The sequence below is a fragment of the Cebidichthys violaceus genome, unplaced genomic scaffold, assembly GCF_023349555.1.
Source record: "Cebidichthys violaceus isolate CVI_PGR_0920_01 unplaced genomic scaffold, fCebVio1.0.p SCAF_1, whole genome shotgun sequence".
NCBI lineage: Eukaryota > Metazoa > Chordata > Actinopteri > Perciformes > Stichaeidae > Cebidichthys > Cebidichthys violaceus.
In genome coordinates this window covers 1,566,737-1,593,794 of record NW_027176262.1, presented here as the reverse complement: position 1 = coordinate 1,593,794, position 27,058 = coordinate 1,566,737, and the positions used below count along the sequence as shown (strand labels likewise).

Sequence of the window (27,058 nt, the reverse complement as noted above, 5' to 3'; positions counted from 1 at the left end):
GGAGGTGGAGGTGAAGGTGGAGCCTGTAAGAGGGTTGGTGAGTCACAGACTGGGAGGAGCTTCACCTCCTGGTCGGTGGTGTGCTGCTGCTCCCCTGTGGTTCACACAGAGACATGAGTTCACAGATAAAGTCCTCTCCTCTCTAGGTTGGTTTATTTGCTCTCGTTGTCTTTGTGATTCTTCACGGTTCTTCTTCTGGTGTTTCAGAGACTCTTCAGCGTGTTGAGTCCTCCTCTCTACCTGCTCAGATTCTCCTTCCTCATCACCTCAGCTTTACACCAGCTGCTGTCTTAACAGCTGTGAGTTCTAACAGCAGCCATGTTGGTTGTTTACGTTCCTGGTGATCATTTTGGGGAAGTGTCTTCAGAGGTGTTGAGACTTTTAGATCAAGTGCTACGAGATGCTTTTATTTTGAAACAGGTTTCTAGGTTGGATCCTTTTTAAACTCTTAATCTATCAAGTTCAAACCAACAGTAGCTTCACGTGGAAAAGGCGGGACAAAGAAAAGCCACGTCTACGTCAGCTTAACTTGAACTGAACAGATGCAATCAACCAAATTTGTGGAGCAGAAATAGTGTCGCAAAAATAATGAATGAGAAAAGTTAAACAGATAGTCGTCCAGAACCCGGTTCCTCCTACAGGAATCATTAAAGTTTAATCTCATTTGGTTTTATCTTCCATTCCTCTGCCTCTTTACAAGAACAGACTGAAGACACACACACACACACACACACACACACACACACACACACACAGCCCTCCCTTAAAGCCTGATGGGATTGTCAGACCCAGCAGGTGGTAAACACAGACAGCCAAATCTCCGGCTCCGTCTAATTACTGACTCTGACTGAAGGTTTCCTGCTTTTAGAGGACGTCTTCCCTGACGCACGGTGTCAGGACGCGTCTCGGCTGCCTGATCTGAACCCGCCGCCTCTTCAACCGAACTCATCATTCATGCAGAGTGTCGGAGCAGCCGGTGTGGTGACATTTAACGTCAATGGATCCACTGTTATCAGAAGAAGAGAGCGCTTACTGTGTGAGTGAGCTGAGGAAACACATGGAACAAATCTGTCACACTGACAACATAAGGCTGTGTCTTCCTGTTGCCGTTGACAAATGAAGCCAACGCTGAAGTGCCAAAAAACTGTAGTTCATCAAATGGCCACTTGAGGCTTTAAAAGAGAGTAAATCCTCATAGACCTCTATGTTAAAATAAAGCTTCACGTGTTAGAGCTGCATTCTCTCTAGTGTCCATCAGGGGGCGACTCCTCTGGTTGTATAGAAGTCTAGTCTAAAATGACTCTACTTCTCTCTTGATTTATTCCTTCAGTAAACATTGTTCGGTCTGGGAGTTGCATGTGTTTCATAATGTGTTTTTTCAGTTCATGACATTTAACTGTAACCTTTTTGGTTGCTTAAAAATGTCTCTGCGTTTGGTTGTATGGAAAACCGGCCACTCTTGACTGCGATGGACAAAATTACGAACTCAAGGCTTCGAAACCGATGCGCTCACCATCCCAGGCTAGTTAGCTTAGCTCATTTTACTGAAGGACACTTTAAGGAGTCGGCTGTTCATTTCTGGACAGACAAAATCCAAGATGGCAACAGACAAAATCCAAGATGGCAACAGACAACAACCAAGATGGCAACAGACAAAAACCAAGATGGCAACAGACAAAATCCAAGATGGCAACAGACAAAAACCAAGATGGCAACAGACAAAAACCAAGATGGCAACAGACAACAACCAAGATGACAACAGACAACAACCAACATGACAACAGACAAAATCCAAGATGGTAACAGACAAAAACCAAGATGGCAATGGACAAAAACCAAGATGGCAACAGACAAAAACCAAGATGGCAACAGACAAAAACCAAGATGGCAATGGACAAAAACCAAGATGACAACAGACAACAACCAAGATGACAACAGACAACAACCAAGATGGCAACAGACAAAAACCAAGATGGCAACAAACAAAATCCAAGATGACAACAGACAAAAACCAAGATGGCAACAGACAAAATCCAAGATCGCGACGGACAAAATCCAAGATGACAACAGACAAAAACCAAGATGGCAATGGACAAAAACCAAGATGACAACAGACAACAACCAAGATGACAACAGACAACAACCAAGATGGCAACAGACAAAAACCAAGATGGCAACAAACAAAATCCAAGATGACAACAGACAAAAACCAAGATGGCAACAGACAAAATCCAAGATCGCGACGGACAAAATCCAAGATGACAACAGACAAAATCCAAGATGGCAACAGACAAAAACCAAGATGGCAATGGACAAAAACCAAGATGACAACAGACAACAACCAAGATGACAACAGACAACAACCAAGATGGCAACAGACAAAAACCAAGATGGCAACAAACAAAATCCAAGATGACAACAGACAAAAACCAAGATGGCAACAAACAAAATCCAAGATGACAACAGACAAAAACCAAGATGGCAACAGACAAAATCCAAGATCGCGACGGACAAAATCCAAGATGACAACAGACAAAATCCAAGATGGCAACAGACAAAAACCAAGATGGCAATGGACAAAAACCAAGATGACAACAGACAACAACCAAGATGACAACAGACAACAACCAAGATGGCAACAGACAAAAACCAAGATGGCAACAAACAAAATCCAAGATGACAACAGACAAAAACCAAGATGGCAACAGACAAAATCCAAGATGGCAATGGACAAAAACCAAGATGACAACAGACAACAACCAAGATGACAACAGACAAAAACCAAGATGGCAATGGACAAAAACCAAGATGACAACAGACAAAATCCAAGATGGCAACAGACAAAAACCAAGATGGCAATGGACAAAAACCAAGATGACAACAGACAACAACCAAGATGACAACAGACAACAACCAAGATGACAACAGACAACAACCAAGATGGCAACAGACAAAAACCAAGATGGCAACAAACAAAATCCAAGATGACAACAGACAAAATCCAAGATGACAACAGACAAAATCCAAGATGGCAACAGACAAAATCCAAGAAACCAAGATGGCTTCCTACATACAGTTCCACATCCCTCACATCTCCAAACACTCACACTCACCTGTAACACCTGGTGGGTTTGCCGTCCACACTCGGGCATGTTCCTGTTCAGGCGGTCCATGTCCACTGAGCTGTCCACGGCTCCCTGAGACACATGAAGATCCTGAAGGAGGAAGTGAGATCATGACGTTAGAGAGGAACAAGAGTCATCGTGAGCGAAGACAACGGTTAGTTACAGCATCCAGATGTTGTGTGTTTTGTGGTCAGAAATGTTCTCATGGTTAGTGGCATTCCCCCTCTCCCCACTCTGCCTACACACAGAGTGATGTGTGTGTGTGTGTGTGTGTGTGTGTGTGTGTGTGTGTGTGTGTGTGTGTGATTCATGCTGTCAGCACACACACACACACACACACACACACACACACACACACACACACACACACACACACACAAACAGATGGTAGACAGTATTTAGCAACACACTCTGAGGAAGTGACACACTTAAAACACGCACACGCATTTAAATCTCTTGGTAGTTCACACATTCACTGGAAATCCGCCACCTTGGCTGAGCTCTTGTCTCTCAGTCTTTATGAAAACACACACACACACACACACACACACACACACACACACAAACTCTCTCACACACACACACACACACACACACACACACACACACTCTCACTGTGCCCAAATCCCATAAATTCCTCCCTCCTTACTCATTTTTTTGGGGTATTTCCATCAAGTCAGCACTGAACAAATGTCTATAAATATGTTCCGTGTCTGTATTGGTGCACATGTTAAATGGAGCGGTTGGAAAACACTTGATTACAGCAGTCGCAGAGATTCAGAGCACCCGGAGTCATTTGCATGCCTAAAATGTTGTGCAGCGGGGACGATGCGCTCTGCCCTGCAGGAGAACCGAACGCTGCAAACGGCATGGTGTTTGCTCTCCTGACAGACCCGGGGAACGATATTCAGTCGGGCCGCGGGGAAGTCTCACACAGTCACAAAACAACCAGCCAGAAAATCAGAAACAAATGTTGAGAATGTATTATCTGAGGATGAGGAACTCTTTCTCTCTGAGCCAGAGGGAGCAAGAAGTCTGCAAACCACCGCCTCACTGAGGTTCACCTGTCCTTTGTTGTCTCTAAGTAGAAGAATTACCTTTCTCCAGGTGTCCGGCACATGCACAGCCTCCATGGCGAACTTGATTGACCGGGACACCTCTGAGGACTCGAGCGTCTCTTTGTCCTGATCTCACTTCTTTTGTCCTCCGCTGTAACTCCCGTCTCAGGAGGTGGACCTGTTGCTGCTTGTTCCGCTAAACTAAGACCTGCATTCCTGACTGGCAGCCACAGAAAGTCCCAGATAACAGAGACGCGTGTGTGTGTGTGTGTGTGTGTGTGTGTGTGTGTGTGTGTGTGTGTGTGTGTGTGTGTGTGTGTGTGTGTGTGAGTGAGTGAGGATCAAAAGAGGAGAAGAAGAAGAGGAAGGGAAGAAGAGAGAGTGGTGACTGAAGTTTGACTAGAATAAAGCTCAGAATAAAAGTGGTGAAAGAGGAAGCAGGAGCTCTGTAAACGCATCGCAATGCTTCCACTACAAATACACAACTAATCGTATTAATACGACACGTTCATGTTGTTTATTTCCTGCAGAAAGACAAGAGAAGCTGAGCAGATTAAAAGCTTACTGAAGCTTTACGTCACGCTCTTACTGCGGCAACAAAACAGTTAGCCAATGAGCTTCCTTGAAACAGATTTATGTAGATATGCATTAATGACTGAATGTGTGACACTATGCAGACGACAAGTGAGTTTATGTCTGTCCTCCAGGTGATCCTGGAGGACAGAGAGTCCTCTGAGACGATTGAAGCAACATCTAGATTTAATCACGGATGGGATGATATTAAAAGACAAGTTTTAAATGAGGCCTAAAACTTCAAGTCCAGTCAAGTTTCCACTGCTGCTCAAACTCCTGCCAGGACTCAGGCGTGCAGAATCACATCAGTTCATTTCGGCCTGAACCGGATTCATGCGATTCAAGTGATCAAAACACCTGCAAAGTTCCCGCCGTTTTCTAAACGACTTTCCAAATGACAGCCTCTCGGGCGGTTCTGTGTCTTAAAATCATCCGGCGGCTCAGGTTTGGTTCAATTTAGTTAGAAAAGCAGAGCATCGGTTGACTCCACACAGCTCTCAACATGGCGACGGCTGAGCCAGCAGCTTGCGGCAGACGGTGCTAACAGCGCTAACAATAGCAACAGCGCGGACAGAGCATCCTCAAACAACGGTTCGTACGATATCCTACGAAAAGTTAAAAAATGTTGTATGCGTTTTGTTACAAAAGACGAGCAACACGTGAACATTGAAGTTCGTTTCATGAATACAGTCTTTCCAAAATAAACTTCCTCAGGAAACTCAGGTTTAGGAAAAGATAGACCAGCTTATACTTTACATAGATGATCATTAGATGTATGTCGTATAGAACCTTTAACATTGAAAACAACAACATAGCAGTCTTGCTTTTGAAAACGTGCACGTTAGCAAATTAGCTAACGAGCTAACGAGCTGACCTTCTAACCTCAAACCATCTCAGTAAGCTAGCTTTGTTTTCTATTCAGATTTTCTCTTTATAGTTGCTCCTTCTGCCATTAAATTACATTTTCTAAACTCCCACATTGCTGTGAGGACATCTGACTGTTCTCACCACATCAAAGACCGGTTCTCTCAGACTGAGGGAGGACGTCCAGAAACTCTCTCTCTCTCTCTCTCTCTCTCTCTCTCTCTCTCTCCCTCTCTCTCTCTCTCTCTCTCTCTCTCGGGGGCAGAAAGGCTGCCATTGTTTCCTGAGTCTTGCTTTATTATTACTATTATTTGAAGGGGTGATGAAAGTGAGGGAGGGGAGCTGGACAGCCAACGGGGGGGAGGGGGGGGGGGCGTTAAAGTGAGTCCATCTATCTGAGTCGAGGACGCTTTGCCGTGATGTCCGTCCTCTTGTCCTCTGGGACGAGTGAAGGGTTTTATTTGAACAGGCGAGGGGCCGTCTGAGAGGACGTGGAGATAATCAGGAATGTGAACACAGAGAGATGGAGTCCAACATTCCTCTGATGTCAGTCTGATGACATGTTGTTGTTCACTTAGTCCAAACAAAACCAGTCTCAGTGTAGTCCTGGTCTTCTATCAGACCTCCATCAGTACAGAGACCATCAGAGAGAAGATGGTCTGTTTCTATAGAGTTATTCTGAATGATGTCATCGGAGCCACCGGGTCGGATTCTGGTGAAACCAGATGAACTCATGCAGGTTCACCAGAACCTCCTTCAGCTCAGACTCCAGCAGAGACCTGGTCCACCGTGGACAGACCCAGATCCTCCAGCAGAGACCTGGTCCACAGACACACACACATGCTCTTCTATCACTCTGAACTTGCTCTGAACAGAGATTCTTCTGTTGGAGTTCTTCCGTCAGATACTTTGTGACTGCGGTTGAAGGTCAGTGGTCCCCGTTTGATGTTCAGGAGCACATGCAGGCCCTAAAGCTGCAGCTCTGTGTTCTGTGTGATAGAACCACCGCCGGCTTGTTACACGTGTGCAGCTTTAAACGCGTGTCAGAGAACTGAAGCCTCGGGGGGGGGGGGGCAGCTGAGTCAACGAGACGCTCACAGCAGGAAAGTACCAAACAAGGGCTTGAATGAACGGAGGTGACACACCTGGCGGCTTTATGGAGCTCCAACGGATCAAATAAAAGGTGGGGGGGTGTGCAAATACTGAGTAAATAACACCACCTGTACAGACACCTGAAGACGACTAGTCTTTGTTCCTCAAAGAGAGACTCTCAGGTTAGAACCTCCATGAATACACTTCATGTGAACATCTGATTCTGTTTGTTGTGAGTGAAGCTGGAGGAGAGATGACGTCCAGAAGAACAGGAGCAGAAACATCATGGAGGACTTGGACGTCAACAGGTTTCTGGATGTGAACAGACGTCTGACCTTGACTGAGACGAGGTCTTTTTCAGACACGTTATGTTTTTAGAAACAAACCACAGAAGTGCAGTAGACGCTGTCTCCGTGACATGTTCACCACATGATGTGAAGACATTCTAAAAGACAAATCTTTTCAATCACTTCATTCCAGCTGTGAAGTTGAGCAGATGTTTCATTAAAATGCTCGTGGCTGGAGAGAGACGAGGGAACTGATTGTGATAAAAAACATCTCAACAACAATGACAAGAGAGTCAAACATCTGGAAACCACAGCATGAAGTCTACACACACACACACACACACACACACACACACACACACACACACACACACACACACACACACAGAGTGCATTCATGGCTCCTACACAACGTTTATGTGAAACCTCAGTCTGACAACACCCAGCAGACCACCGCTGTCTGTTCTTCAGTTCTACAGAGACAAGTCCTCGTATGAGAACCAACAGAACGTCACTCCTCCCTGTGTTCACGCTTCTCCTACTTAAGTCCAGCAACACGTGAATAGTCTTTTCAAAATAAACCTCCGTCCACACCGGAACAAACTTAGTTAATTTAAGGTGACAAAGTTAGAAGCAGCTTTAACCAAAATGAAAAGGTCTCGTTTCCCATTGAAGTCCTGGAGCTGTTGTTTGGAGACACAGGAAGACGCTAGTGAGTGAAACATCACGTCCATCTCGTCTCCACAGTGTTCCACTACACAATAAATAGACTGAGAAGCTAAACACAGGCTTCACAAGCTGCTCGGGTCGACCCTGAACCGCTCTGGTTGGAGGTGTCTCGGCTTCAAGAAGAACAACAAAGAGAACTTTCTCTTCTGAGAACTTTGTCTTCTGAGAGCTTTCTCTGTTCATGTTGATGTGAATCCATCAAATAATGTGGGAAAATATGAAGCATTGAGAAGTAATCTGTAATTTAAACAAGCTGACCAACGTGTGCTGTGTGATGAGGTAGATGCTATTCAAACACATGAATAATAACTTTTCATTCATGTCACAATAAAAGCAGAGTCCATTTAATCAGGGTTGGTAGTCCAACAGGAAGTCATCATCACTGGTTGGCTCCACAAGCAGCCAATCACATTCCTCCTTCAGATTTTAGATTAACGTTTCTGATTCTTCCAGGTTTTGTTCGTCAAACGAAAAAATCTCTCCAGCTTGTGTTAAACACAGACTTTATTAAAACATCTAAACTAAAGCTCGCTGACCTCCAGACGAGGGAACAGGAAGTGAAAAAGTAACTTCCTGTTTCAGGACTCGTTCCTGCAGTAGATGTCGATCACAATGCATTGTGGGAACATCTCTCCTCCTCCCAAACGTGTGTGTCCTCAGACTCAACGAGAGACAGAGAAACAAGCAACAGGAAGTGTGTGACAGCAGCGTCACTATAAGGAGACTTCCTGCACGACGAACACTTCCTGTTAGTGACACAGGTCCAGGTTAACCTCTGACCTCAGCTGTGAACACTAGAAGTCATCGTCACATCCGCTCAGACGTCGTCCTTCTACTGTTTGAGTTCTGGTTACTACTGTAGTGATGAAGAACGATATCAGATGAATTTTAATACTTTTATGATGTTTTATTAGCTGATGTTCATCTATTCTTTCAGTATCTTGTATCTTATAGTCATAATCTCTGAGAGTTTGATCGATACAGAGGGGAAAATATAAAAATCAATTAAGGAACAATTAATAAGTGGATCGTGGAGAATTTCCATTAAAGAGATAATCGTGAATATCGTCACAAGTGACTTGTTGCTATTGTTGTTATTTATTGTTTTATTGTTTTTTAGGGTTCCTTATCATTTATGATTATCTTATTCAAGATTGTTTTATTTTTTATTTTTTTACAAACAATTATGTTCACTTAAAAAAAAGATAAGAGATAATCCAAAAGCTCAAAACAAGTATAATAAATAAGACAAAAAGTGATATGTATATGTATATATATGATATGATCGGACTGAATGGTTGTTTGTATTTCACATGAATATGAGGAAATATGTGTCTGTTATGCCATAAAACTATTTAAATGTAAAGTGATTCCATATGTTTTAGCGCCATTTTAACAGTTTTCATGATATTTTGATAATTAATCGGGATATTAAAGTAAATCACATTTATTTTGATGGTCGTGATATTTACATATGGTAAAGAATCTTTACCTTCTAATATGTTTTATGTAGCGATCTGTTGCCAGAACCTCTTTATAAGGACGCACCGCTGCCCTCAAGTGGCCAAAAACAGAAAAGCATGCAAGAAAATGAGATTTGGTTTGAAGCGCGGTGACAAACCAGCCGTCAGCGCTGGTGCTGTTCCAATCGATGAATTATGTGCCGACATCAAAAAAACTGAGCACGACAGAAGAAAATGCTCCAGAGTTCAAATTATAATCTTGTATTTCTCCACAGATAAGAGAAGAACGACCAGCGATAAACATGCAAATCTATCACGACAACGATCCAGCGCCTCCCTGACAGCAGTGAACACATTCAGTGAACACATTCATTATGCTGGCAGGAAACACGCCGCTATCAGCCGGCAGCTAAACGCACCAGCTGCCCCGTCTGAGTCTCCAACACACACACACACACACACACACACACACACACACACACACACAAGACGATACAGAAATGAATGCCAGGACTGAATGTGGAAAAGAACAGAATGAATGTACCTCTCATCTTCCTCAGTGACTACTGCTGAGGTTCTCTTGAGCAACACAACTGTTTACAGGCGTTACACACACGGGATGTCACGAATAAACAAGGAAATATTAAATATGTAGGGCTTTTATTGTGAAGGACTGAGTGGATCTGGTAAGAGAAATATTATTTGCTGATATTTATATAGAAAAAACATAGAAATAGAGTAGGAGTAAAACGTACGTTGTTGTCAGTGGTCATTTGAATGGTAAAGCATGATGGGATTAGCTCACCAGCTAACTAGCCAGCTGTCCGCTAGCTAGCTCGTTAGCTTGTTCTTCTCCGGAGCATAACTTTACTACTCCACTGCTCGTTTTAGTCTTTACTCTGATATCTCCTCTCAGTGAGTCTCTACTTGCCGTAAGTCTGAATAGTTTAAACGGAAGCTAACCCGCTACAACGGTACACATACAAAATGGCCGCCGCTCTGACCATCCTGTTGATTTGAATGGGAAAGCACCACGTCATTGGTTGATGCCTTTATTCGCGGTGCAAAAGCTCAGAAAAATGTAACTTTTTCCCGATTAAAAGTATTTTTTACATACATTGATGTACGAAAAATAATCACAGGAAACAATGTGTAAAGGATTTAACACTAGAACTCTGTGAGAAAGATAATCCTCACGGGATTTTCCACGGATGGAATCGAGATAACGACACAAACACAGAGGTTTGAAGAAGAAGAAGAAGACCCTGGCGGTGTCACGTTGTCGTCGTGTGTCACAGATCATCACCAGCAGAGACGTGTTCAGAGGATCAGAGAGCTCGTCATTATCGGATTATCGTCTCCGGTGACACTAGAAATTATACCTCGAAGCCTCCAGGAAAGAACACTTCCAAACCACAGCTATCCAGCGGAGCCACAGGCCGACGTGACTCACCGCTCTCTCCGGCTGCCTCTCTGCTCGGCCGGTTTGTTGCAGTAAAGTATTAAATATTTTAATCTTTGTCACCTCCCTGTTAAGTCCAGTTGCACATCTATTGCATTAGCTCAATGTTTCCAGTTGCTGTCGCTGCTGCTAGTTCGCAGTGAAAGGTTTACACCACTGAATATCCACAAACTCCCTGAAGGAGAAGACTAGAGGTGATGGTGAGTGAAGCCGTCTTTACAACGAAGACTCAGAGCCGAGGAGTGAAGGTGACCAGCTGGTCATAAAGGATGAATACTTTGCTGGTAATCTATAAACAGACTTTCTTCATCTCCGAGTTAATGTTCCTGCAGACGGCACCACAGTTGGTCAATTTGGACCCAACCGGAGCCAATTGTGAAGTGTTTGAAACAGAAGTTCCTCTAATTCCATTGGATGGAAAGGTCTTGTCTCCTAACTCTCCCAAAGGTATGTATCTATTTTTTTTAGTTATAGTTTTGTTTTATTGTTTTATTTAGGAGCATAAAGCCATTGAGGGGTCCTGGCCAAGATGGCGGCGTAACAGCACAAACAGTGCAAACAGTGCTAACAGTGCAAACAGTGCCAACAGTGCTAACAGTGCTAACAGTGCTAACAGTGCCAACAGTGCTAACAGTGCAAACAGTGCCAACAGTGCAAACAGTGCCAACAGTGCTAACAGTGCTAACAGTGCTAACAGTGCCAACAGTGCTAACAGTGCTAACAGTGCTGACAGTGTTTAACTGAGGGGGAACAACAGGGTGGATGCTACGTTTCTGTTATCAGCTGTAATCGCCATATCAGATGTTTTTCCAATTTTTGTAAAATAAATTATCAAAAGGAATTCAACTTGCATTTTTTCTTAATTTAAAAATAATAATTGATGTCATTATAACTGTTATTCTGCACTAAAGACATGTTCTCGTTCTCTCTACTTCTAGTCATGGTGGTTCTGTTTCCATAGAGGAGCAGGACCTTTATTTTGAAATTAAAAACGAGGCCACAGAGAGTAAAACGTGGCCCAGTGAGAGTAACGGTCACGTTTCACTTCCACCTTCAGACTGAACAGGGACAGTGGGAGTGGGTGACTGGTATTCCAGAGCTCAGTGGTTCCGTTGACTTTTGGCTCAGTGTTTCAAAGACGTGGAGCTGGACAGACATTCCAGCCTCGCGGACACAAAGAGGCTCTTTCAACAGCAGTAATCCTCTGGAGGAGGAGCGGGAACGCCGCCGGCCTGCTGCTGGATACTGGACTACAGGACCCACAGGTTCACACAGCAGTGACCCTGTTACACCGATACATGGGGTCCATACGGGGCTTTTATCAAGCTGTGGGCAGGAGGAGAGCTAGCAACGTTAGCAGCACCGCTAACGGCTAACCAACGGAGGTTCAAAGCGTCCCCTGCTTTCTGGTCTGTGTGACTCTAAATGGAGCATAATGTACTAAATGAACATCATGCTGTATTGAAGAAGACTGTAAACTAGAGATTGAGACCATAAACTCATGTTTACAATGTTTACTGAGGGAATAAATCAAGAGAGAAGTAGAGTCATTTTAGACTAGACTTCTATACAACCAGAGGAGTCGCCCCCTGCTGGACACTAGAGAGAATGCAGGTTCAAGACACATGAAGCATCGGCTTCACTCTGCAGAACTGGAGGTTGCCTCCATTGTTTAACTATAGTAACCAGCAGCTTTGTAACTGTGTTTTAAAACATGTGTTTGTGTATTAGAATGTGTCAAAGGTTTCCCACAGACAACCAATCGAGTATCGATCCATTCAGCAATAAATAAGTAATAAATGAAAACATCAGACTTTTAATTGAAGGCTGATATGACCTCTAATGAACATCATCCTAACCAAAACAAAGCCGGCAGCATGTTTCTGTCCTACGCCCATGAAGGAGGAGCTTTGTCTTAATAATAATAATAATAATAATAATACACATACACACTCATTCACAGTGTCACTCACCCTCCTCCCTCTCTTCTGTTCAACTCTCATTCAAAGCTTTACAAATCCACCCAGCGTCCTTTCTCTAATGCGTCCAGACGTCCACGCAGCTCGTTCATGTGTAGGAATGAACATTGTTGGTGAACTATGAAAGAAGGGAGCGGCGGGGAGGAGGAGGAGGAGGAGGAGGAAAGGAAGTGAAGGGGAGAGGAGAGGAGAGGAGGGGAAGCTGGGATATCCCTTTGAGTCATGGAAAGTGGTCCAAAGAGCAGACATGTGTGTGTCTTTGTGTGTCTTTGTGTGTCTTTGTGTTGTCATTCAGCCTCATTGACTCTGGAAACACTCGCTGTACTTCCTGATGGAAAACATGCATAATATCACTGATGAATACACAATACTCAAGTTCTCTGTGTTCTTCTGTATGGATTTGATTTTACTGAATGTTTTATTATTTGTCCATTTGTCCTGTTTCACTTTCTACAAATAATATTCTGTTTCATTTAAAGTTACTGTGAGGAACTTTAAGTTCTCTTGGTTCTGTTGGTCCCTGTGGACTAAAGCTCTGAGCACCAGAGTCCCTTTAGAAAACCTCTCATTCTACTGCAGCAGGGTTCTGACAGTCTGACCCTCTCAGTCCTGGTTCTGGTTCTCCCGTTGCCTCCCTTCCCTCCAGAGGGTCCAGCAATACGTCCTGGGTCTCCAGCAGAGAGGAGAAGCTCTGCTCCTGGAGGAGGAGGAGGAGGAGGAGGAGGAGGAGGAGACGCTGCTGCTGCTGCCGGGAGCTGAGCTCTCCTCCCTCCAGAGCTCCAACTGCAGGTCCAAGACTGCAGGTGAAACCGGATCTGGGTCTGTCCAGGGTGGACCAGGTCTCTGCTGGAGGATCTGGGTCTGTCCACGGTGGACCAGGTCTCTGCTGGAGTCTGAGCTGAAGGAGGTTCTGATGAACTTGCATGAGGTCATCTGGTTTCACCAGAATCCGACCCGGTGGCTCCGATGACATCATCAAGAATAACTCTATAGAAACAGACCATCTTCTCTCTGATGGTCTCTGTACTGATGGAGGTCTGATAGAGGACCAGGACTACACTGAGTCTGGTTCAGGACCAGATAGAAGATCCTCACAGTAACTGTTAATATACTATAGATAGTATTTACATTAATATTTAACCTCATATTTGCTAATTTTATCATGTTTTTCTTGGTGTATCTCGTTATATTTTAAATATCTCTGTGCGGATCATCAAAGTTTCCGTTATATAGTCTACGACACACACATCATAGTGCATCAGTGAGCTCACTGACTTTCCACCAAAACAGTCATACAAAGAGAGTGTGCGTGTGTGTGTGTGTGTGTGTGTGTGTGTGTGTCAACAGGCCAGGTGAAGATGAGGAGCAGCAGCCAAAACACCATGACATCACCCTTTACAAGGCTGCTGCCTCTCTGCCAAAATCCTTCGTTACTATAGCAACTCCACAGTGAAAACACCGTGTGTGTTTGTTTTGTGTATGTGTGTGTGTGTGTGTGTGTGTGTGTGTGTGTGTGTGTGTGTGTGTGTGTGTGTGCGTGTGCAGCGTATGCCTCAGAGTTGGTTAGATGTTGTAAAACGTCATCTTATGAGCCAACAGCTCTTCTATCAGCGTGTGAGAGAATGATCCCGTCTGTGTTTTGGGATGAAGGCTCACTGATAGAAGACAAAGACAATGAAGGGAGGAAGTGATGGGGGAGGAAAAAGAAAGGGAGAGGAATCTGCAAAGGTCATATCCCAATCTGCAGATGAAACGCATTCTGATTGGCTGCCTGATCCGTGTGTGTGTGTGTGTGTGTGTGTGTGTGTGTGTTGTACATGCTGCAGCTGTTGGGAGAGGCGGTTACAGTACATTGTACAGCTGTTTGTGTGAATAACAAAGTGGAGGCAGCAGTTAGTTCCCTCTGTTGTCCTGATGAGCTGCTCATTCTCATGGCTTCTCCCTCCGTCAGTAATGTGCTCCATCATCCCTCTGAACGAAACCAACATCTAACCAGTGGTGGAGCAACAACTGACCCTTCTCTCTGCCCCGTACACTACACTACACTACACACTACACACTACACACTACACACTACACACTACACACTACACTACACACTACACACTACACACTACACTACACACTACACACTACACACTACACACTACGCAGTACACTACACCATACACACTATGTTCACTACAACAAACACACTATGTTCACTACAACAAACACACTATGTTCACTACAATGAACAGACTATGTTCACTACAACATACACACTATGTTCACTACAACGTACACTACAACAAACACACTATGTTCACTACAACAAACACACTATGTTCACTACAACGAACAGACTATGTTCACTACAACAAACACACTATGTTCACTACAACAAACACACTATGTTCACTACAACGAACAGACTATGTTCACTACAACATACACACTATGTTCACTACAACGTACACTACACCATACACACTATGTTCACTACAACAAACACACTATGTTCACTACAACGTACACTACACCATACACACTATGTTCACTACAACAAACACACTATGTTCACTACAATGAACACACTATGTTCACTACAACAAACACACTATGTTCACTACAACGAACACACTATGTTCACTACATCGTACACACTATGTTCACTACACCCTACACACTATGTTCACTACAATGAACACACTATGTTCACTACAATGAACACACTATGTTCACTACATCGTACACACTATGTTCACTACACCCTACACACTATGTTCACTACAATGAACACACTATGTTCACTACATCGTACACACTATGTTCACTACAATGAACACACTATGTTCACTACACCGTACACACTATGTTCACTACATCATACACACTATGTTCACTACACCCTACACACTATGTTCACTACATCGTACACACTATATTCACTACAATGAACACACTATGTTCACTACAACGAACACACTATGTTCACTACAACAAATACACTATGTTCACTACAACGTAGACTACACTATACACGCTTTGTACACTACAACGTACACACTATGTTCACTACACCATACACAATGGATTCTGAACTGAGATTACGTTGTCCAACTTGATGTGTGACAGAGCCTTGATAATTAAAATATATTTTAGTTGTATTCATGTTATTTATCACCATTTTATCATTCAAAATGAAACCCTATCAAATGACTTTAATTACAGCACCTCCATCAGTTCAATTAGTGTATAGTGCACATGGTTTCCTCTATATTTGGTTTCTAAAAAAACACAAAAGCAAAACCCACCACCCCAGTTCTTGTTCACTCAGCAGCTCAGTGCAAAGAGGAAGCCTTCAGTTTTTGCTGAATGCAGTCAAATAGTGTCACCTTTAAATGGACGTGAACCAATCAGCAGCACTCAAGGAGGTCGATTACCACTCACACTGCTCCACGCTGATAAAGACCCTGATGTAGAAGTTGAGTGGATGTGATGCAAATTGCCTGACTCCTACTCCACATTTAGGAAACCAGCATCATTTGCACATTTCCCCCCTCTATGAATGCACTCACGTCCCATGAGGTCTTTTACACTAAAGCCGCCATGATGCACCGAAATTACAAGCTTATCACAGTCCTCCGGTGGGGAGCATCCTACAAGGATGGAAGAACATCTGCAAGGCCACGAGTGTATCGCTGACAAGTAGAGCACCCAGAGGAGGCATTAAGACCCAGAGAGTGGGTCTGGATGGATGGGTGTGGGGTTGAGGGTGATGTGATGGGGTGGGGGGGTAGATAGAGTGCCTCTGTGCTTGGCCTGATTATGCTCTCAACAGAATGAGCTCACACAACAAAGGATTTATTATCACGAGCTGGAGAGTCGCTGCGGTCTGGGAACTCCGTACGGCCGTTTCTCTTCTGCCAGGCGCCCGAAAAATGTGTCCCGGCTCTGCTTCGGTCGGGAGGTTCAAACAACAGCCGGCCCTGTGTCGGGTCTCCATGAAGCAGTCAGTGTCTCTCCCGCTCACGGGCCCACGCCATAGCTGACAACTTCTGTCCTCCAAGTACTTTAACGCCGTCCAAATTACTCAATTCAACGCACTAGAGAGGTTTAGCTGCTTCAGCCTCACTTTTTATGATGGTGGCTAATGTTAACAGACATAATTAATAGTTTAACATAGTTTAATAGTTTCTTTTCATGACATGATGTAATGTAATCACTACCATCCAGCACTATATTATTATATATTATATATTTAATTTATTTTCAGTAAATGTGTTTTATTTAATTCTTTTTTTTTATTTAACTTTTTTTTTCTTTCTTTATTTTATTTTGTTTAAATGTGTTTTAGGCACATTAAATATATGATTTATTAATTAAGTCTATTTCTACAGGAGGAAGCACAGTGATGAAAGTATATGTACATATTTGCAGTATTACATAATGAGTGTCTGTGGGAACATTCCCTGAAAAACGCTGTATTATTGTTCTCTCTATTCAATACTCACAAAATATGGAACTATGCACAATTCTGAAAAGTAGCATTTAGTGTGTAATTACAACCAAAGACTCTAGAGTCAAAGAGCCAGCAGGCTGTTACCACTTTAAAGTGATGCATCTTACAGCAGACATGATGAATGGTCTCTGAGAAGCAGCACAACAAGCTGAAACAATAAAACTGGAATATCTTAAAGTTTATACAGCAAACATTATATGAAACTTCAACCCGCTGTGTGAGACTCCTCCAGTCTGGACTAGCTGTGTCTGCTGCTGATAAGAAGAAGGACACACTCAACCTCCAGAGACGGAAACATCCAGAAGCTCAAAGACAATACATTACATCATCTGATGAAGCAGCTACAGCAGCAGCTCATTCACTCAGCTCCACGTCTAGTTGATTTGCTGAGTGTGTTCTTAGGTTATCGCAGTAAAAACACACAAAAAAACGATACGGAAACCAACGTCCTCCGATCTAAATGACCTCGTGCTACTAACACGACGATGTCATTAGGTCACTGATAGCGGCGCTCATGTTGTCCAGACGGTATATAAGAAGCGGTTTGTGGACTGCTGTTTTGAAACCTTGAGTTCGGCATTTTGCTCGTCGCCATCTTGGTTTTTTTTTCCAACCAGAAGAGACACGAGAGGGCGGAGCTACGAACAACGTTAAAAATGTTACAATTAACTGTCATGAAGTGAAAACAAACTCTGAAAGAGTTAAAGCTGTAAAACAAAAACACAGACAACTCTCTGGTAGAGACCTGTCAATCAGTGTGTAGCCCCGCCCCTAAATCATCCCCTGCTTTATGGTCTGTTTGACTCTAAATGGAGCATAATGTACTAAATGAACATCATGCTGTATTGAAGAAGACTGTAAACTAGAGATTGAGACCATAAACTCATGTTTACAATGTTTACTGAGGGAATAAATCAAGAGAGAAGTAGAGTCATTTTAGACTAGACTTCTATACAACCAGAGGAGTCGCCCCCTGGTGGACACTAGAGAGAATGCAGCTCTAACACATGAAGCTTTGACTTCACAAGAAAACTTAACAAAGTATCACTCTAAAGAACTCCCAATACATAAAGCCATTATTGTACATTATTAGCCATTTTTGCGGTTCTTTCTGACATTTTGAGCAGCTTGTATACAATAAGTGTATAGATATGAATATTATAACAACATGATACAAGAAGTATACTTTGCAAATCATGAATTTCTCTTTTTAAATCAGACTGTACTCTAAAGATGTGACAGCAGCTCTATGATCAAACTGTCTGACATCACAAACAGCATGTGAACAATGAGTGAAGCTTCTACTTTACCTGGTGGAGTGGTGGTTGTAGGTGTGTGTGTGTTTGTGTATGTGGTGGTGGTGGTGGTGGTGGGGGGGGGGGGTCCAGTAACACCACAGGACTACACAAACACACTGCTGCTGCTCATGAAGACGGGACGCGAGCAAAACTCCAAAACTCCAAAAGACTGAGATCCAAAGAGAAAGCTCCCTTTCTTTGTCCTCTCTCTCTCTCTCTCTCTCTCTCTCTCTCTCTCTGTCTCTCTCTCTCTCTCTCTCTCTCTCTCTCTCTCTCTCTCTCTCTGTCTCTCTCTCTCTCTCTCTCTCTCTCTGTCTGTCTCTCTCTCTCTCTCTCTCTCTCTCTCTCTCTCTCTCTCTCTCTCTCTCTCTCGTCGTCAGGGTCTTTCACTCACTGCGCACACACACACACACACACACACACACACACACACACACACACACACACACACCATGTCTGTCGCTGTCATAACACACACTGGGCTAAAGCCATGTGGCTGCTGACACACACTGTCTGGTTGCCTCCCTCTCACTCTCTCTTGACTCGCATGGTCACTCTTTCACACTCTCTCTCCCTTTTGCCTTTACTCTCTCTCACACACACACACACACACACACGCACACACACACACACACACACACACCTTGAACACACGCACCCTGCGGGTGCTCCTGGTCCGGTCAGCCTCTCCCCAACATGAGGGGACACAAGGCGTCCATTCTTTCGGATAGAGAAATGCAGCGTTGTTCATGAAAAACCTGCAGAAATGTTGGGACTGGAAGGTGAACTAGGTGGTGAAAGAGGAGTGAGGTACAGTGAGGGTGTGAAGGGGGGGGGGGGGTGTTTATTCTCTCACACTGGAGCTACTGTTACTCTGATACTCACATAATCCCACATGTTCACCTTCTCAGCACCGAGGCTGCTCTAACAGACGTGCTTCCGTATCATTTAAACACATTTTATGTCGTGTTTGAATCGTAGAAATGAAATAGGAGCGGGAAGGTTCAGAGCGGCGGACATTTTTATGTTCATACGGAAGCTAACCCTGTAGCGGGTTAGCTTCCATATGAACTAAACTGACTTACAGCAAGTGACGGACTCACTGAGCTCAACGACTCAAACAAGTTAATGTTTCAGCCACACACTCGGTGTAACAGAAGAGTGTTTTCTGTAGCCAGTGTAGCATTTAAGTCTGTAACTAACAAACTAGCTAGCTAGCTACCAGGAAGCTAGTTAGCTAACTTGCTAATTCCACCATGCGTTAATGCTACACTGGTTACAGAAACATTACTAACTAACTAATAAACTAACAGAATAAACTAGTCTGAGCACAAGTGGAGCAACGAATCATAAAACTGCAAGTGTGTGTGTGTGTGTGTGTGTGTGTGTGTGTGTGTGTGTGTGTGTGTGTGATTCTGTCTTTCAAGACTTAGAGACTCAAACTGCCAGACAGTCTACCTACGCCAGTCATAAACTCACACACATTAATATGGCCATCAACAGTGTTTTGAGCACATATTGTAACATCTGAGCGTCGTTGGTGCACAGAAGTGAAATAATTCAGTAACGCTAATTCACATTAGATCAAAAGAGAGTAAAAGTAACGCCGTGTTCTAAGTCTACAGGACTTTGTGCAGCCTGCAGAAACACTGCAGACCGTCACCACAGCTGAACAGCTGGTTGCTCTCTGACCAAACTGGATCCACTACAACACCACTGCAGCTGTAACCACTGCATGCATCTGTGCTCATCTGGAACGTCTTCGTGTTGATTTACATGACAAACATGTCTAACATTCCTGCAAGGCTGGGTGGGACCTATCATGATTTATATGTATATATATATATATATATATGTATATAAGTGCCCTTAAATCAGCTTAAATCACACAGCTGGGCTGTTGCAGAGGAAATCCTCCCAACCAAACCTCTGATGCTGGTTATGACAGCTGGTGGGAAATCTTCTCTGCAGACGCTTCAAAGTGCACAGATTGTAACTGCTGTAAATATATCAATGCGGGGCTGACGAGTTAACCCCCCCGCTGAGATGTCTGTCTTTCAGAACTCCCTTTCTTGCTCAATGCTCAAGTCACCTCCCACCACGACCATCTACATTCCCACATTTCCCATTTCCAACTGCTCAGCAACGCATGACGGCCGGTTCTCAAGCTGAAATGGTTGATATTGCAGAGTTCTCCCTGTAGAGCTCACACGTCTCCATTGGGAAATTATATATTATTTGCTGCTAACTGGCCTCCAACTGTGCTTTTGATAGAGGTCACATGTTTTTATTGGCCCAAGGTCTAAACCGGCCCCATTTTAGTTTTGCATAGGATACACAGGCTAGTTATTTATAGACCACATTTCTGTTAAAGTAAATATGAAGACGTGTTTTTGTGGATGGAGCGTAGGGGGAGGCAGAATCACGTCAGATAACGCTGGCTTGCAGGTTTTGTTGGCTCAAATAAATACAAATTTATCTCAATACATAGAGTCACTCACTCCTCTGGACTGTGAGCATGTTAGCCGATTCCTACGCCGCTGGCAGACCGCTCTGCCGGGAGGAGAGCAGACGGCAGCTCCAGAGAGGACGGCTGGTTAGCTAGCTAGCTAGTCTTGGAAGCTACCGCCTGCTCTCCTCCCTCTTTCACACTACACATTTGATCCGTTGGTAATATATATATATATATATATAAGGCTAAGTGGCCCTTTAAAGGTGACAGATATGAGATTGAAAGCATTTCTATTGCCTCTCGACATGTCGGCGGCTTGCAGCTAACAATGCTAACAACGCTAACAGTAATAATCGTCTAATAGTTTAGCCTGATAGCAACATTTTTCTTAATGTCGCTAATAGTTTAGCATGTTAGCAACATTTATGTTAACGTCGCTAGAAGTTTAGCCTATTAGCCACATTTATCTTAATGTGGCTGATAGTTTAGCCTGTTAGCAACATTTCTCTTCATCTCTATAATAGTTTAGCCTGTTAGCAACATTTATCTATAATATATATATTGATAATGGTCCTATAAGAGTGCAAGATCGGAGATCGGAAACATTTCCATTGCATCTAAACATCTCTCAGCGTGTCGCCGGCCTCGCAGCTAACGATGCTAACAGCGCAAACAGTGCAGCGAACGCGCTGACAGAGCTAACGGTGTTAACCTGAGGGGTTGTTTGCTGCTATATGAATGTTCAGAATGTTAAATACAACTCTTGTGTGCAGGATTACCCAGAGCAGCTTTAATACGCAGTGAACACACAAACAGACGAGCATGTGAGATCGTCCTTCACGTCTGGATGGAGAGACGCTAACCAACACGTCACTGAAGCAGTGACAGAGGCAGCAGACAGTAGCGCTGCGTGGACGAGCCTCCAGGTAACCACTAACCACCCAGAGGTGAAAGGTTCACTTCTCTTTTATGTGAACACACACACACACACACACACACACACACACACACACACACACACACACACACACACACACACACACACACACACTTAGCATAAACAGACATCAGAAACAGTAAAAGCTCTCTCGCTCCTTTCATCTTTAATGAAAAGCATATTTGGTTCTGCTCCCCTCATCCTCCCCCCCCGACGCCACACCAGCACCCACGTACCCATTGAAACCCTCACGTCTTTATAGAAACACACAGCAGCAGCCTGCAGGGCTGAGCTGAGGGAAGCGCTCGTTATGAACATCAAAGCTGTGGATGGGCGCTGACTTGATCCTGTGAGATGATTGGAGTATCTCACTCAGGGAACAAAAGAAAGAAGGTTGGACGTAGGATGGAAATTCAATTAGCAAGCGATTCAGGGCCTGGCACAGGGAGGGAGGGAGGGGGGGGGGGGGGGGGGGGGGGGGGAATGTAAAGATTTGAAGGAAATGGGTCATCATCATTTCTGTTGGCAGGATGTGTTTGCAGCTGATGGGTGGTGGATCAGACTCCCACATGTTGCCCCTGAAGCCCCCCGAGGGCCCATGTGTCTGTAGGAAGCTGTTGTGGGCCCACAATGTGCCACCAGAGAACATGTTTTTTGATTTTATTTTACACCGTCGCTGCGTGTCTCCCCCCCCACCCCCCCCCCCACCCCACCCCACCCCCACAATAACTTCCACGTCAATCTTCGTGTCATGCTCCATCGCTGAAATGTTGTTCCCGTTTTGAGACAATGGCCAGCGGTGGTTTATGTGGAGACAAACGTCCGGGAGTGCTGCTGTTCTGAGGGATTACTGAGAATTTAGCTGCAGGCGTCGCTCCTTTATGGTGGGAGTCTGAGCCTCTGAGACGGAGGGCAGGGAAGCAGCAGCACACCAGCGCCACCTAGTGCTGCTCACACGTTAGCTGTGATGGGATCCATCATAGAGATGTGAGGTCCTTCCTCTGCTTCTTCTCCTTTTAATACGCTTTAACAACAAACTATATATTAATGTCAACAGAGACCTCGTTTTTCTGCAAAGATTGAATATTTCTGATGTGGATAAATAAGTAGTTTATAGTGAGAAAATGTTACAAATACAACAGATAGAGAATTATTATGATGTTTAGATGTTTCTAAATTTGCAGAGTTGTTTATTTAAAAATTACCGAACATATTAACTAAAAGGAATTTGTAAAAAAAATTTAAATTTGTAAAAATACATAATGTATCCTGGTTAAATGAGCAGAGAGATTTAGCATTCAAGGCAACTCTTAAATCTGGTTTATCACAGGAACAGAGAAATGTCGTCGTAAAAGAACCAAGACAGGCCAAAGCTAATTATTATATTAAACTAATCTAATTAGTTTGGGGAAATTTTTTTATAAAATGACATAGTAGGAGGTAAATCAGTTCAAAATGTAGTAATAAAGGAACAATCAGCAACAATCTTTAATTCATTCTTTGTAGGTTTGGCCCAAAATTTGGGTGCAAGATTATTTAATGCAAGATTTGTTGAAAATGATAAATCAATACGACGTAAACCTTTAACCCATCTCATGAATATATCAACAACAAGCTGCAGTAGTCGGGGTCCCTCAGGGGTCTATATTAGGACCACTTTTATTTAGGATGTTCACGAACTTCCTCAAGATGTTTCCTGTGGTGTCGTGTTTAAAACCAGACTTTTGGCTAAAATCAGCACAAAAGTGTCGACACTAACGATTGCCTTGTTCACTATTTATTGTGTTAATGCTGCTGATTGTAGGTATGATCTCACACTGATGGACTGTTGTGTTGTTTCATGCTTCTACAGCTAACTGGTGCAGACAGTTGTAATTGTGTACTATTACTGCAACACTGGATTTTCCTGTCAGAAGCACAGAATACGTTGAATTTAAATGACTGAAGAAGTTAAACACAAACACTTCTTCCTGTTGAATTTGAGAAGATCACGTTTTGTAAAGTGAGCTGAAGCTGGACGTTGGAGACAGAATGTCGCGGCTCGGTGTGAGGAGAGAGATCAGCTGAGCGGCTGCTGTTTGAACACTTAGAGAAGACAGTTCACATACGGGTACAGAATTCCTCCGACATCGTCTCTGTGTCTCTGTGTCTCTGAATGCAGACGAGTCAGTGGCTGCAACTGTTTTTAGTCCTTTATGAAGTATAAACGTGTCTCCGTGGTTACGTAGGTCTAACTATGATGTTTTTACAAAACATAAGTGGTTTTGTTGCCTAAACCTAAACATAACTTTTCTGAGTGAGAGTTCTTGTCTCTGTACAGGAAACCACAGATTATATTTTGTGAGTATTTCATGAACAGCTGTGAGACTGTGTGTAGTAGTGTGTAGTAAAGTGTAGTAGTGTGTAGTAGTGTGTAGTAAAGTGTAGTAGTGTGTAGTAGTGTGTAGTAAAGTGTAGTAGTGTGTAGTAGTGTGTAGTAGTGTGTAGTAGTGTGTAGTAAAGTGTAGTAGTGTGTAGTAGTGTGTAGTAAAGTGTAGTAGTGTGTAGTAGTGTGTAGTAAAGTGTAGTAGTGTGTAGTAGTGTGTAGTAGTGTGTAGTAAAGTGTAGTAGTGTGTAGTAGTGTGTAGTAGTGTGTAGTAAAGTGTAGTAGTGTGTAGTAGCTTGTAGTAGCGTGTAGTAGCAGAAGTGGGTAGTAGTGAGTTGCTCTCTCTCTCTCTCTCTCTCTCTCTCTCTCTCTCTCTCTCTCTCTCTCTCTCTCTCTCTCTCTCTCTGACACACTTCTCGGGAACAGTGTCACCTCTCGGTGGCTCTCAGGAACAGCTGCACTAACAGGTGAGAGTGTTAAACGACATGAAACAACTGTGGATGACCCTCCAATCAGAGTATAAACTCACATGACGCCATAGTAACTGTTGCCACAGTATGTCCTTTCCACGGTGCAGAGCTCCATAACTATTCGTGAACACGAGCGACTCAAAGCCAGGAACCAGAGAAGGAAGTCTCAAAACTAGATACAACTGAGGACGACTAGTGTTGAGAAGACGTCGGTCTGAGGAACGTTCTCAGGATCATGAATGACGTCACGTAGGAGCCTCCCTCCAGACGCACTGTCACCAGAAGAACTTACGAGTCTATGAAGAGGAGAGGACTACAAAAGAGACGGAGTCACAACGCGCACCGGCCGTCTCTCACCGGAGACTACCGGACATCGCCGGGTAACCGTCGTCACCTCTGAGTTACGGTGCATTATGTTGATGAACAGTGGGAGCTGCGTTCACACGCTCTGACTGTATGAAGACAGAAGACACACATTCTGATGGAACGTGTGGAACATGAGGATGAGGACGTCGTCTTGAGGTTTTGGGAAACACTTTTCAACATGTTACAGACCAAACAACTCATCGGTATATCAAGAAAATAACCAACAATAAAAAATGAACCTCCTCAGAAACAATATTGTCACTGTGGAATATTCAACTAAAGTTAAGGGCTCTTTGATCTCATTTCCTGTTGTTTTTAACGTCCTTAAAGGACAAAGATTGATGAAAAACGTAAAAGCTCACGATAAAGACTCACAGATGTGGACATCATGACTAATAACAGGCTACTTGCTATTAGCGTCTGACAGCAGTAAACCTTCAGCGTCTGTTCCTGTGAATCTGTAATTATCACCTCGGTGTCACCAAACACACAGCGAGTAGCTCCGCTTCCCTTTGAACCGCAGACAGAAGCAACATGTTGCTGCTTCACTTTGAAGAAACGGGACCCGAACACTTACTCAACATCTGCTTCATTCATGTCATGAGGATTCTTTTTTTGTATTAGGATCACAGATCAGTGGTTTAGCTCTTATAGTGGTATTAGTACTGTAAACAGGACACTAGAGTGTATATACGACGGCTGAATAAAACATAAATAAGGATAATTTTCTTACCTTGAATCTCACTTTCTTGAGCATCATCCTTGAATCCAGGTGAGTGACGAAGATGAGACGTTAAACAAAACTCCCATTCAGTCAAATAAAAACAAATAAAGACCTTTTCTAAGAAGTGTAACCCTCCAGACTGAGCTCCAGCGTCGCCCTGCTCTCCTCCTCTGAGGCCGTCACAAAGATAATCAGCCGGCTCATTCATTCAGAAAACAGACACGCCCACTTTTTTATGACTGGAGGGCTGCTATTAACACCCCTCCTCCTCTTCCTCCTCCTCCAACAACAACACCCCACAGTCCTAATATGGGAGGTGGTAAGCTCTCTTCACCTCGCCCCGTCTGACCCTGTAAAGCCCCCCCCCCCCCCCCCCCCCACACACACACACACACACACACACACACACACACACACACACAGACTCTTCATTTCCCAGCATTCACCCATCTGTCGGGCCGAAGCGTCTCAGCCGGTTTCCACTAATAAAGGTTAAGAAAATAAACTTTATTAACAACACAGCAATAAAAGAATCATCTGGAAAACGTGAGCCACAGCGTCTGAGAGCGCTGAAGATCCAGGATCTGAAGAGTGAATCCAAAGCTTCACGTGTTAAAGCTGCATTCTCTCTAGTGTCCACCAGGGGGCGACTCCTCTGGTTGTATAGAAGTCTAGTCTAAAATGACTCTACTTCTCTCTTGATTTATTCCCTCAGTAAACATTGTAAACATGAGTTTATGGTCTCAATCTCTAGTTTACAGTCTTCTTCAATACAGCATGATGTTCATTTAGTACATTATGCTCCATTTAGAGTCAAACACACCATAAAGCAGGGGATGATTTAGGGGCGGGGCTACACGCTGATTGACAGGTCTCTACCAGAGACGTATACGACGTCTCTACGTCACTCCTCCTCAGTCCAGATATGGTCACTTCCTGTTCACTGGTAGCAAAAAAAGGCCGTAATTTTGTCACTACTTATTTATTATATCTTTACTGTTTGATTAGTTGTTTATTTTACTTGATTTGTTTTCAGCTGGTGTCTCTTGTTGTTGCTCTCACTGATCATATATGATAATTCCCTCGCTGTCGGACTAATAAAGAATTATTTGATCTTATGATTTGGGCTTTTTTTTTTTTTTTAGGTTGAACACTGCCAGTCTGAATGTCACTAAAGGAGTAACGGAGGGATTGTTTTGGGACTTTGAAGAAGTGTTCCAATGAAGAACCGCCACCCACTAAAGAACCATTTTATCTATTGGACGGTTCTACATGTTTGTCATATGTTTCTGGGGGATATTAAGGGTTCT

At 43.6% G+C, this 27,058-nt stretch overlaps 1 protein-coding gene across 1 annotated transcript in view; it reads right to left on the bottom strand.

The window, feature by feature from the left end:
- Nucleotides 1-4,316, bottom strand: part of phldb1b (pleckstrin homology-like domain, family B, member 1b) — a 62,539-nt gene extending 58,223 nt beyond the window's left edge. The window contains exons 1-2 of the mRNA XM_068705555.1: nucleotides 4,223-4,316; nucleotides 3,114-3,215 (exon numbers count right to left, since the gene is read on the bottom strand). Of these exons, the coding sequence (XP_068561656.1) occupies nucleotides 3,114-3,215; nucleotides 4,223-4,258 (138 nt within the window). The 5' untranslated portion in view covers nucleotides 4,259-4,316. The remainder of the gene's footprint in view (nucleotides 1-3,113; nucleotides 3,216-4,222) is intronic.
- Nucleotides 4,317-27,058: the final 22,742 nt, after the last annotated feature.